At 48.1% G+C, this 12,465-nt stretch overlaps 1 protein-coding gene across 1 annotated transcript in view; it reads right to left on the bottom strand.

Annotated features, from left to right (window-relative positions):
• Positions 1-12,465, bottom strand: part of LOC120395007 (caspase recruitment domain-containing protein 8-like) — a 47,403-nt gene that overhangs the window by 24,000 nt on the left and 10,938 nt on the right. Inside the window, exons 4-7 of the mRNA XM_039519178.1 lie at positions 10,519-10,590; positions 6,163-6,201; positions 5,210-5,263; positions 4,250-4,303 (exon numbers count right to left, since the gene is read on the bottom strand). Of these exons, the coding sequence (XP_039375112.1) occupies positions 4,250-4,303; positions 5,210-5,263; positions 6,163-6,201; positions 10,519-10,590 (219 nt within the window). The remainder of the gene's footprint in view (positions 1-4,249; positions 4,304-5,209; positions 5,264-6,162; positions 6,202-10,518; positions 10,591-12,465) is intronic.

Below are 12,465 nucleotides of genomic sequence, written 5' to 3'. Positions count from 1 at the left end.
GTTCTGCAGAAAAGGACCTGGGGATTACAGTGGACGAGAAGCTTGATATGAGTCAACAGTGTGCCCTTGCTGCCAAGAAGGCTAAGAGCATATTGGGCTGCATTAGTAGGAGCATTGCCAGCAGATTGAGGGAAGTGATTATTCCCCTCTGTTTGGCACTGGTGAGGCCACATCTGGAGTATTGTGTCCAATTTTCAGCCCCCCGTGATGCTGCACCCCATAATGCTTTATAGAAATATGCTTATAGATGTGAATATGACATGACTGGAATATGTTTTATGCTAGATATACCATGTAACATATCTCTGTGAAGGTTATGATCTACTGGATATAGTCATCCTATTTACATGCATATATCATTTTTGTATTCGAAGTTATGAATATTGGCTATGTACTTGTTTGATTTTAAGTAGCCTCAGTGAAGCAGTTGGTCAGCTTACTGAGAATAGACTATTCTCAGTAAGTGTCCAATTAAGAAGCACTTGAGCTAACAATGAACTTGACAGATGCCAGTCCACATCTGAGCTTTCCTGTGAAGGTTCCTGTAGAGAACTAAGTCATGCATGGACATGTGACTTGCCCATGTGACTCAAACTCCATCTTGTAGAGGGGATTCTACACAGGGGGTTCCACACACAAAAGAGAAACTATATAAAGCCCTGGAGACCCCTCTATTTTGTCTTCAGCTGGCACAAAAGATAGCCTCTCCATCCCAATGAGATGCCTGAAAGAAACTGGAACAAAGGACAGTAACTACAGGGGTGTGAGTGATTGCTGGACTCAGACTAGAAGGAGGCTAGCCTGTAAAATAAGCTTATTGAAACATCTCTGAAGGTGAGATTTTATCTGTATTCAGTTTTCCTACTGTATTAGGCATAGAATTGCTTGCTTTATTTTATTTTGCTTGGTAATTCACTTTGTTTTGTCTGTTATCACTTGGAATCATCTCAGAGATGTGATTAAGAAAAAGCAGAAAGCCTACAAGGAGTTGAAGATGGGAGGGATCAGCAAGGAAAGCTACCTTATTGAGGTCAGAACATGTAGGGATAAAGTGAGAAAGGCCAAAAGCCATGTAGAGTTGGACCTTGCAAAGGGAATTAAAACCAATAGAAAATGGTTCTATAGCCATATAAATAAGAAGAAAACAAAGAAAGAAGAAGCAGGACCGCTAAACACTGAGGATGGAGTGGAGATTAAGTATAATCTAGGCATGGCCCAATATCTAAACAAATGCTTTGCCTCAGTCTTTAATGAGGCTAATGAGGAGCTTAGGGATAATGGTAGGATGACAAATAGGAATGAGGATATGGAGGTAGATATTACCACATCCGAGGTAGAAGCCAAACTCGAACATCTTAATGGGACTAATCGGGGGCCCAGATAATCTTCATCCAAGAATATTAAAGGAACTGGCACATGAAATTGCAAGCCCAGTAGCAAGAATTTTTAATGAATCTGTAAACTCAGGGTTTGTACCGTATGACTGGAGAATTGCTAACATAGTTCCTATTTTTAAGAAAGGAAAAAAATATGATCCGGTAACTACAGGCCTGTTAGTTTGCCATTGGTCGTATGCAAAGTCTTTGAAAAATTTTTGAAGGAGAAAGTAGTTAGGGACATTGAAGTCAATGGTAATTGGGACAAAATACAACATGGTTTTACAAAAGGTAGATCATGCCAAACCAACCTGATCTCCTTTGAGAAGGTAACAGATTTTTTAGACTAAAGAAATGCAGTGGATCTAACTTACCTTGATTTCAGTAAGGCATTTGATACGGTTCCACATGGGGAATTATTAGTTACATTGGAAAAGATGGGGATCAATATGAAAACTGAAAGGTGGATAAGGAACTGGTTAAAGGGGAGACTACAATGGGTCATAATGAAAGGTTAACCGTCAGGCTGGAGGGAGGTTACTAGTGGAGTTCCTCAGGGATCAGTTTTGGGACCAATCTTTTTATTACTGACCTTGACACAAAAAGTGGGAATGTGCTAATAAAGTGTGGATGACACGAAGCTGGGAGGTATTGCCAATACAGAGAAGGACCAGGATATCATACAGGAAGATCTGGATGACCTTGTAAACTGGAGTAATAGTAATAGGATGAAATTTAATAATGAAAAGTGCAGGGTCATGCTTTTAGGGATTAATAAGATTTTTTGTTATAAGCAGAGGACGCATCAGTTGGAAGTAACAGAGGAGGAGAAGGACCTCGGAGTATTGGTTGATCACAGGATGACTATGAGCCGCCAATGTGATATGGCCATGAAAAAAGCTAATGAGGTCTTGGGATGTAGCAAGGGCGGTTTAGGTTGGACATTAGGAAAAACTTCCTAACTGTCAGGGTGGTTAAACACTGGAATAAATTGCCTAGGAAGGTTGTGGAATCTCCCATCATCAGGGATTTTTAAGAGCAGGTTGGACAAACACCTGTCAGGGATGGTCTAGATAATACATAGTCTTGCCACGAGTGCAGGGGACTGGACTAAATGACCTTTTGAGGTCCCTTCCAGTCCTATGATTCTATGAACAGGGGGAAGTGATTTCATCACTTGGCCTCATGCCCCTGCCACAACTCAACACCTGGAAACAGCTCAGAAAGAAAGAGTGAACTGGGGGAAGTGGTCCAAGGCAGGAAAGGAGGAATCCCAGCCTGTGTATGGAAGATTGGTGAGCTGTTTGTACCATCAGGGTGAGACGCTGCTTGATTCAAATCCTGTCTAGTTCATAGAACTTAGATTGTGATTTTGTTTTACTTCTTAGGTAATCTACTTTGTTCTGTACACTTATCACTTATAATCACCTAAAATCTATCCTTCTGTAGTTAATAAATCTGTTTTAGATTTTACGTAAAACACTGTGGTGTGACTGAAGTGCATGACAAAATCTTAGCTGAGTTAACAAAAACCTGTGTATGTCCTCTCCACATTGAGGGATGGGGCAGACTGGGTTACAAACTTACATTGGTCAGGATTCTAACCAGGGCAGGACAGTACAGTTCAGGGTTGCAAGGCTAGGGAGCTGTGGGAAATTGGCTGGAGCCCCACTATTGTTGTTTCATGAGTGGCTGGCAAGAGCATTCATGTAACTCAGTGAGGAGTGTCCCCGCCTCTGAATGTTTGTGTGAGTGCAGGACAAGGAGAGATCCCGCAGCTTGTCACAGCATCACAGTGCGAGAGGGAGCCCAGGCTGGTGAGACAGAGGGCTCAGAGGTACTCCAGTTCCAGGATGCAACCCGGGAACACTTGTCCTGGGCTGCATTCTGTGTTGGAGTTCCAGAGCAGAATGTGAGAGTGGGTCACAGACACACACACTGCACTCTCCCTTGCTTTCTATTACAGAGACTTTACTCAGAATCAAGGCACAAGAGTAATGTTAGCCAATATCTGTCTTCTGAGACAACAAGAAAATCAGGAGCAAACCCCAACATGAATGGAGTCAGGGCCGGATTCTAATCTCAGTGACCCTCGTGTAAATTCAGAGTGACCCGACTGACACCAGTGGAAACAGTGCCAGGTTCCAATCTCAGCAAGCCTGCTATACCCAGATTGACCCCAGTAAAATCAGGGCCGCCCAGAGGATTCAGGGGGCTTGGGATCTTCGGTGGCGGGGGGCCCCCACTTTGGCAGTAATTCGGTGGCGGGGGGTCCTTCCGCTCTGGAACCCGCTGCCGAAGTGCCCTGGAGACCCACGGCGGGGGGCCCCCCACCGCCGATTTACCGCCAAAGACCCAGGACTTCAGCAGCGGGTCCCGCTTTGGTAGTAATTTGGCGGTGGGGGGTCCTTCCGCCCTGGAGCGGAAGGGCCCACCGCCGCCAAAGACCCGGAGCGGAAGAAGCTCCGGGGGCCCTGGCCCCGCAAGAGTTTTCCGGGCCCCCAGAGCAAGTGAAGGACCCCGCTCCAGGGGCCCCAAAAAACTATCGTGGGGGCCCCTGCGGGGCCTGGGGCAAATTGCCCCGCTTGTCCCCCCCTCTGGGCAGCCCTGAGTAAAATCAATGGTATGATGGCCAGATTCTGATCACTTTTACTGTGGTGTAAATCTGTCCTTATCTCTATTAACTTCAGGAAGTCACTCTGGATTTATACTGATGTATTTGAGCTCTGAATGTGGCTGAAGGTGTTTATTTGTTATGGGAGCCTCTCATGTTGGCCGGTCACACTAAGGAAAAGCGGAATGGGACATGCAGTAAAATCTGAAAGTTTTCAGAAATGTCTTCCCAGAGCAGAGCTGTCATCAGCACAACCCACCTCCTGTTCTCTCTAGACAAGAAGAGTAAGAGACATCATCAAATGGTAGCAATCCTGGAAGGGAAAAGAGAAGAAATTAATGGAGTTCTGAAATCTGTGGGCTAAATTCATGTCTTAGCTACACTGGTGTCAATCTGGACTGACTCCACAAAGTCGAATGAATCAAAGTCAGATTCCTTTTGCAGTGACTCCAGTGTAAATCCAGAGTGGCACCAATGAAGCCAATGGAGTCAGGGCTACATTCAGATCTCATTTACTACAGTATAAATTTGGGTGGACTGAACTTAAATCAGTAAGGGCCAGATTTACAATCCTATATGTGACATCAGAATCTGGCCCAACTGTTTATTTTCCACAGAGGTTTCTCATGCTGTAGAGGTCGAGGGCTGCCATTTTGTGTTTGAGTTCCAGAGCAGAATGTGACAGTGGGTCACACACACACACACACACAGAGCGCTCTCCCTCGCTTTCTAATTAAGGAGACTTTACTCAGAATCAGGGCACAAAAGTAATGTGAGCCAATATCTGACTTCTGAGACAACAAGAAAATCAGGAGCAAACCCCGACATGAATGGAGTCAGGGCTGGATTCTAATCTCTGTGAACCTTGTGTAAATTCAGAGAGTGACTCGACTAACACCAGTGGAAACAGTGTCAGGTTCCAATCTCAGTGCACTTGGTATATCCAGATTGACCCTAGTAAAATCAATGGTTTGATGGTCAGATTCTGATCACTATTACAATGGTGTAAATCTTTCCTTATCTCTATTAACTTCAGGAAGTCACTCTGGATTTATACTGATGTATTTGAGCACTGAATGTGGCTGAAAGTGTTTATTTCTTATGGGAGCCTCTCATGTTGGCCGGTCACAGTAAGGAAAAGCGGAATGGGACATGCAGTAAAATCTGAACGTTTTCTGAAATGTCTTCCCAGAGCAGAGCTGTCATCAGCACAACCCACCTCCTGTTGTCTCCAGCGGAGGAAAGTAAATGTCTTCGGCTATCTGAATAAATCCTGGAAGGGAAAAGAGAAGAAATTAATGGAGTTCTGAAATCTGTGGGCTAAATTCATGTCTTAGCTACACTGGTGTCAATCTGGACTGACTCCACAAAGTCGAATGAATCAAAGTCAGATTCCTTTTGCAGTGACTCCAGTGTAAATCCAGAGTGGCACCAATGAAGCCAATGGAGTCAGGGCTACATTCAGATCTCATTTACTACAGTATAAATTTGGGTGGACTGAACTGAAATCAGTAAGGGCCAGATTTACAATCCTATATGTGACATCAGAATCTGGCCCGACTGTTTATTTTCCACAGAGGTTTCTCATGCTGTAGAGGTTGAGGGCTGCCATTTTGTGTTTGAGTTCCAGAGCAGAATGTTACAGAGTGGGTCACAGACACACACACTGCGCTCTCCCTCGCTTTCTATTATGGAGACTTTACTCAGAATCAAGGCACAAAATTAATGTAAGCCAATATCTGACTTCTGAGACAACATGAAAATCAGGAGGAAACCCCGAGATGAATGGAGTCAGGGCCGGATTCTAATCTCAGTGACCCTCGTGTAAATTCAGAGTGACCCGACTGATACCAGTGGAAACAGTGTCAGGTTCCAATCTCAGTGAGCCTGGTATATCCAGATTGACCCCAGTAAAATCAAAGGTATGATGGTCAGATTCTGATTACTATTACCATGGTGTAAATCTGTTCTTATCTCTATTAACTTCAGGAAGTCACTCTGGATTTATACTGATGTATTTGAGCTCTGAATGTGGCTGAAGGTGTTTATTTGTTATGGGAGTCTCTCATGTTCTCTGGTTACAGTAAGGAAAAGAAAAACAGGGAATGCAGTAAAATCTGAAAGTTTTCAGAAATGTCTTCCCAGAGCAGAGCTGTCATCAGCACAACCCACCTCTTGATGGGGGCAAGTTTTCAAATACCAATGTCGGTCCTGGAAGGAAAAAGAGAAGAAATTAATGGAGTTCTGAAATCTGTGGGCCACACTCATGTCTTAGCTACACTGGTGTCAATCCACTGCGCTCTCCCTCGCTTTCTACTATGGAGACTTTACTCAGAATCAAGGCACAAGATTAATGTGAGCCAATATCTGACTTCTGAGACAACATGAAAATCAGGAGGAAACCCCGACATGAATGGAGTCAGGGCCGGATTCTAATCTCAGTGACCCTCGTGTAAATTCAGAGTGACCCGACTGACACCAGTGGAAACAGTGCCAGATTCCAATCTCAGTGAGCCTAGTATATCCAGATTGACCCCAGTAAAATCAAAGGTATGATGATGGTCAGATTCTGATCACTATTACCATGGTTTAAAACTGTCCCTAATGCCATCAAATTTAGGAAGTCACTCTGGATTTACACTGGAGTACTGGAGCTCCAAATGTTGCTGAAGGTGTTTATTTGTTATGCAAATCTCTCATGTTGGCCATTTTCAGTAAGGAAAAGAAAAACAGGGAATGCAGTAAAATCTGAAAGTTTTCTGAAATGTCTTCCCAGAGTAGAGCTGTCATCAGCACAACCCACCTCTTTGTAGCTCTATACATTCTGTTCTAAACTCATATTTCATTGACTGTGGTGTTGACGATTCTGGGAGGAAAAAGAAGAAATTAATGGAATTTTAAAATCTGTGGACTAAACTCATGTCTCAGTCACACTGGTGTCAATCTGGAGTGACTCCACAAAGTCATATGAATCAAAGCTAGATTCCTTTTTCAGTTACTCGAATGTAAATCCAGAGTGGCCCCACTGAAGCCAATGGAGTCAGGGCTAGATTCAACTCTCATCTACTAAGCAGGCCTGCACAACATGCGGCCCGGGTGGGCTCACTGTCAGGGGCGGCTCTAGGATTTGTGCCGCCCCAAGCAGGGCGGCACGCCGTGGGGGGTGCTCTGGCGGTTGCCAGTCCCACGGCTCAGGTGGACCTCCTGCAGACGTGCCTGCGTAGGGTCCGCTGGACCTTCGGTGGACCTCTCGCAGGCGTGCCTGTGGATGCTCCACCGGAGCTGTGGGACCAGCGGACCCTCCGCAGGCACGTCTGTGGGAGGTCCACCTGAGCCGCGGGACCAGCGGACCCTCTGCAGGCACATCTGCAGGAGGTCCACCGAAGCCTCCTGCCACCCTCCCGCGGCACGCCGCCCCAAGCGCTCGCTTGGCACGCTGGGGTCTGGAGCCGGCCCTGCTCACAGTGCGGCCCGTGGGGGGTGAGTAGGCAAGCGGCGGGTGAAGGAGGGGGGCTGAAGAGACAGGCGGACAGTAGTGGAGGGTGAGGGAGTGTGACGTTATTGATATAAATTGGGACCATATAGAACATGGGTTGCAACCAAGGTCCTGTACAGGACCTTGGTTGCAAATCTTAAGTAAAGGGGGTCATAGAAGGTGTCTAAGACCAGGTTATGGGTTGCTGGTTATGATTATGCTGTCTGTATGTCTGTATCATTTTTAGTTGAAGTTATGAATATTGGCTCTATACTGTCTGTATTTCAAGTTGGTGCTGTGCTTCTGGGGAAACATCCCAGACAAGTTGGTGTTAGCTCTGCCTAGTCTGCTTGATGGCCCATTAAGGACCATCAGTTACACAATTGACCCATGGAGAGAAGGCAGACACGCCTTGTGACTCAGCAAAGTATGCAGGGACTGGCCCATGTGACTCCAGACTCCATTTTGCTGTAATTTTCCACAGTAAGGACAAAGAGGTTCTTAAAAGCCTATATAAGGCAGATGCCTCATCTCCATCTGGTCTTCAATCCTGCTTCTTACCTCTGGAGGGACTTTGCTACAAGCTGAAGCTCTGCACAAAGGACTGATGACCCATCCCAGCGGGGGATGTACTCCAGAGACTTGATTTGAACCTGCAGTTTATTCCATCGCTGCTACAAGCCTGAACTAAGAACTTTGCCATTACTGTATGTAATTGATTCCATTTAACCAATTCTAGCTTTCATCTCTACCTTTTTCCCTTTATGAATAAACCTTTAGATTTTAGATTCTAGAGGATTGGCAACAGCGTGATTTGTGGGTAAGATCTGATGTGTATATTGACCTGGGTCTGGGGCTTGATTCTTTGGAATCGAGAGAACCTTTTTCTTTTATTGGGGTGTTGGTTTTCATAACCATTCATCCCCAGGACGAGTGCACTGGTGGTGATACTGGGAGACTGGAGTGTCTAAGGGAATTGCTTGTGTGACTTGTGGTTAGCCAGTGGGGTGAAACCGAAGTCCCTTTTGTCTGGCTGGTTTGGTTTGCCTTAGAGGTGGAAAAACCCCAGCCTAGGGCTGTGACTGCCCTGTTTGAGCAATTGGTCCTGAATTGACACTCTCAGTTGGGTCCTGCCAGAACCGCATCGTCACAGAGGGTGAGCCGGGGTTGGGGGCTGAGGAGGCGGGCGGGAGGGCAGGCAGTGGTGGGGGCTGAGTAGGCAAGCCAGGAGGGGCGGGGGTGAGTAGGCGGCGAGGAGTCAGTGGCTGACCTGTTTTACTGATCTGGTCTGGCTCCCATCTCCTCTACAAGGGTTGCAGCTGTCTGGAGGTGCTGCCTTCCACGCCTTCCTCAGTCACACCTTATTCATTCAACAGGGCAGTTGGGGAAGATCTTATTCTACTTCTAGCAAAAAGACATTTTTCTTTTACCTTAATTATACTACCTTAGGGGCCCGCTATAACATATTACCAAGGTTCAATACCGCTGTTTTGGTGGGGCAGCTCTGGGGAAGGAGAGTTTGTTTTTGCAGGGTGGGCGATGGGGGTAGGGGGAGGAGTATTTCAGGGGGGCTGGGCAGCGCTGGGGTTCAGCCCTCAGCTGTTTTCTTTGGAGTAATATGGCCTCGCCGCTTACAAGTTGTGCAGGCCTGTACTACAGTATAAATTTGGGTGCCCTGAACTGAAATCAATAAGGGTCCGATTTACACTAATAGTGAGGTCAGTAGCTGGCCCGATTGTTTATTTTATACAGAGGTTTCTCATGCTGTGAAGGTCAAGGGCTGCCATTTTGTGTTTGAGTTACAGTGCAGAATGTGACAGAGTGGGTCGCATACACACACACACACACACACACACACACTGCACTCTCCCTCACTTTCTATTACAGAGACTTTACTTTTGTTTTTACTTCTTCTGTTTTTCTCCTTAGCCTAAGTTACACATGCTGTCCCCACTGAAGGTCAGCAGCTGTGTTTTGTGTAGGGAAGAACTCAACCCTTTGTTAGGCCAATGGAGGGGAAAGTTAACCAACCTGGCCCCTCCTGGAGTGTTTCAAGGTGAAACAGGATGCTTAGGATAAGGCTTAATTTGTCCAGCCATATGCAAGGCCACATCTTTGCACAGTAGCACTCCTGTCCCTAATCCTTCCCTGCTTATTCAAAGGGCCGGCAACTCCCACCTTCCTTCCGTCCTTTCAAAAGGCTCTGCTGCTCCTCTCTTCCTACACAACGGTCATCGAGATCAGAATCCAGCCCTGATTCCACTGACGTCAGTGGGGTAGTTCCAGATTTACGCAGGGGTCACCAAGATCAGAATCCAGCCCTGACTCCATTGATGTCAGTGGAGTCACTCTGGATTTACATGTGTGCCACCAAGATCAGAATCTGGCTCTAAGCTCTCCAAACACACCTGCCCTCTGTCCCTGGCATTCATTTGGCAGGAGCTGTGCTACTCAAGAATATGAATATTTGGGAAAATAGGATGTTCAACCGAGGATACAGCCCGAGTCTGTTGGGGGAAAGGAATCCAGGCCTGAGTTTTGATTCCCTCCATCTGCACTTTGCGGTGCCTGGTCAGTACCCCATGGAAATTTAGATTTCACCCACTTGACTCTGCGGACAGACAGCAATTGCAAAGTCCACACCGGCTGTTCCCAAAACATGAACTGGGTGCTAGGGAGACAAACCCCAGGAGTTAGTCAAACAGAGCAGGGGGCACCACCACTCCCCGACACACACACACACAAATACAGAACTGTTCTCAGCAGAGGCTGTTACACCCATGAGTAAGGAATACACGCCTGAAGAAGAGCTCTGTCTAGCTCCGAAGCTCATCTTTCTTACCAACACAAGTTGGTCCAATACAAGATATTACCTCACCCACCTCGTCTCGTGCACACACACTGAGTTATGCAGAGTTCTGCTCACCAGGGGGCCATATACACATGCCTTTTCTAGATTAGAGAAATGCAACTGGTTCCTGGGTTTTGCTTCCCTTCAGTCAGGGCCTTGCAGCACCTGCTAACAATCTCTGGCAAATTTAGACCTCACTCACCTTCATCTGTGGCTGAGGGGCGGCAGCAAATCAAATTCCTCCACCAGTTGTTCCTTGATGTCACACCAGCTGCTACAGAGACAAAACCAGGGTCAGTCACAGTGGCGCTGGAACACTTTTAATAGTGGAGATGCTGAAAGCCAGGCCCCTTACCCCTGTCTGCACCCCTGCTCAGAGCTGGGGCCAGAAGCAGAGTGGTGTTTCCAGGACGGGGGGCGACCCGGACAGGTGTAAGGGGGTTTAGGCTGGAGCCACAGCTGGGGGTGGGTGCAGAGCCAGCAGCTGGGACTCCTCGTGTGGGGCCAGGAGCAGAGCCCTGTGTGAACACTGGGGAAGCTGGATCACCATGGCACCGCTAGTTCCCACGTCTGTGGTCTGTCGCGCAGAGCAGGACAGCTGTGCACACAGGGCACTGCACAGACACTCGCTCTGCCTGAACAGAGAGGATCTTAGATAGGAGGGAGGGGCTAGTGGTTCGGAGCACTAGCTGCAGCTTTGGAAGAACCAGGCTCAGTGCTCTGCTACATCACAGAGCCGTGCTCAGCAGGGGCTGCTAGACCCACATATAGAGATTGTGACTTGCTCAGATAATGCGGTAGAGAGGCCAGTGTGAATACTCAGAACATCTCGCTCACAGCAGAAGGTGCGTGTGTGAACACACAAAGTCTGTGTGTGTGTGTGTTTGTGAGAGAAAATGGGAAAAGGAGATGATCATGTCTGTGATATTACTCTACACATAAGACTGTTTCCCCACTAAGTGATGCTAAATGAACCATAGGGGAACAGAAGAACTAATAAAATCAGTCTTCTAATAGGAACTCTAATTGTCTCCTTCACTGTGGAGAGGAAGCGCTGCTAGACAGACATTCCCGGCCTGGGGCGCTGACACTCAGAAGTCAGATGTGTCTCTCTCTCCCAAAATTGCCACCATCGTGTCTTCACAGTCCCAGCCAGGGGACCTAATGAAACAGACGCTAGCATCGATCTCAGCGGGGGTACACTATTTAGGCGGCGGGTTATATTTTTTTGTGGTGCCCGAGCTCCAGCAATATTTAGGGTCAGGGACTCTGCTCCAGCAATATTTGGAGCTGGGTCTCTCCCCCAGCCCTGCCTGAGCAGGCCCCGTCCCCTGTGGGTCTCCCCAGCCCCGCCGTCCCTGCCTGGAGCGGGCCCTGGCTCCACCTGCCCCCACCGCTCCCCACCGCGTGCATCCCTGCCCGAAAGAAAGCAGCACGCGCCTCTCCATGCCTGCTTGTGCTGCCGGAGGAGCACATTCCTAGGCAGAGCCCGCTCCTGGCAGCAACTGCTCTCTGCTGCCCCAGGGTCCTAGTGACCCCCATCACTAATGGCAAGGCAGGTTGCCCTTACCCTGCCCTTCCACCCTAGCCCTGAGCCTCTCCAACACCCCAAACTCCTCATCCCCAGCCAGAGCCCTCATCCCCCTGCACCCTAATCCTCTGCCCCAACCCTGAACCCCAGCCCTCCTGCATCATGAACCCCTCATCCTCAGCCCCAACCCTCATCCCTCTGCACTCTAATCCTCTGCCCCAGCTCTGAGCCCCCTCTCACACCCCAAACCCCTCATCCTCAGCCCCACAGCCCTCTCCTCTACACCCCCTCCTATCCCCAAACTCCCTCCCAGAGCGTTCACCCCCTCCCCCTTCCCACACACCCCTTCCTGCCCTCAAACTCCATCCCAAAGCCTGCACCCTGCACCCCTCCTGCACCCTAATCCCCAGCCCAGGACCTGCACTCCAGATCTCCTCCCCCCACCCAACCCCCCTCCCAGAGCCTTAGGCAGGTGGGGGTGGAGTTTGGGGTGGGCAGAGTTGAAGGGGGCGAGTTCTGGGCACCACCAAAATTTCTACAAACCTGCCACCCATGTAAAACGGGTTTATTCTCTCCTGAGGCTCTGCTATTAAACCAGCTATGGGGGCAAGTGACATT

This window comes from Mauremys reevesii, unplaced genomic scaffold, assembly GCF_016161935.1.
Source record: "Mauremys reevesii isolate NIE-2019 unplaced genomic scaffold, ASM1616193v1 Contig9, whole genome shotgun sequence".
NCBI classification, from domain to species: Eukaryota; Metazoa; Chordata; order Testudines; family Geoemydidae; genus Mauremys; species Mauremys reevesii.
Note: the sequence above shows the minus strand (reverse complement) of the source record. Positions and strands in the feature narration are given on the sequence as shown.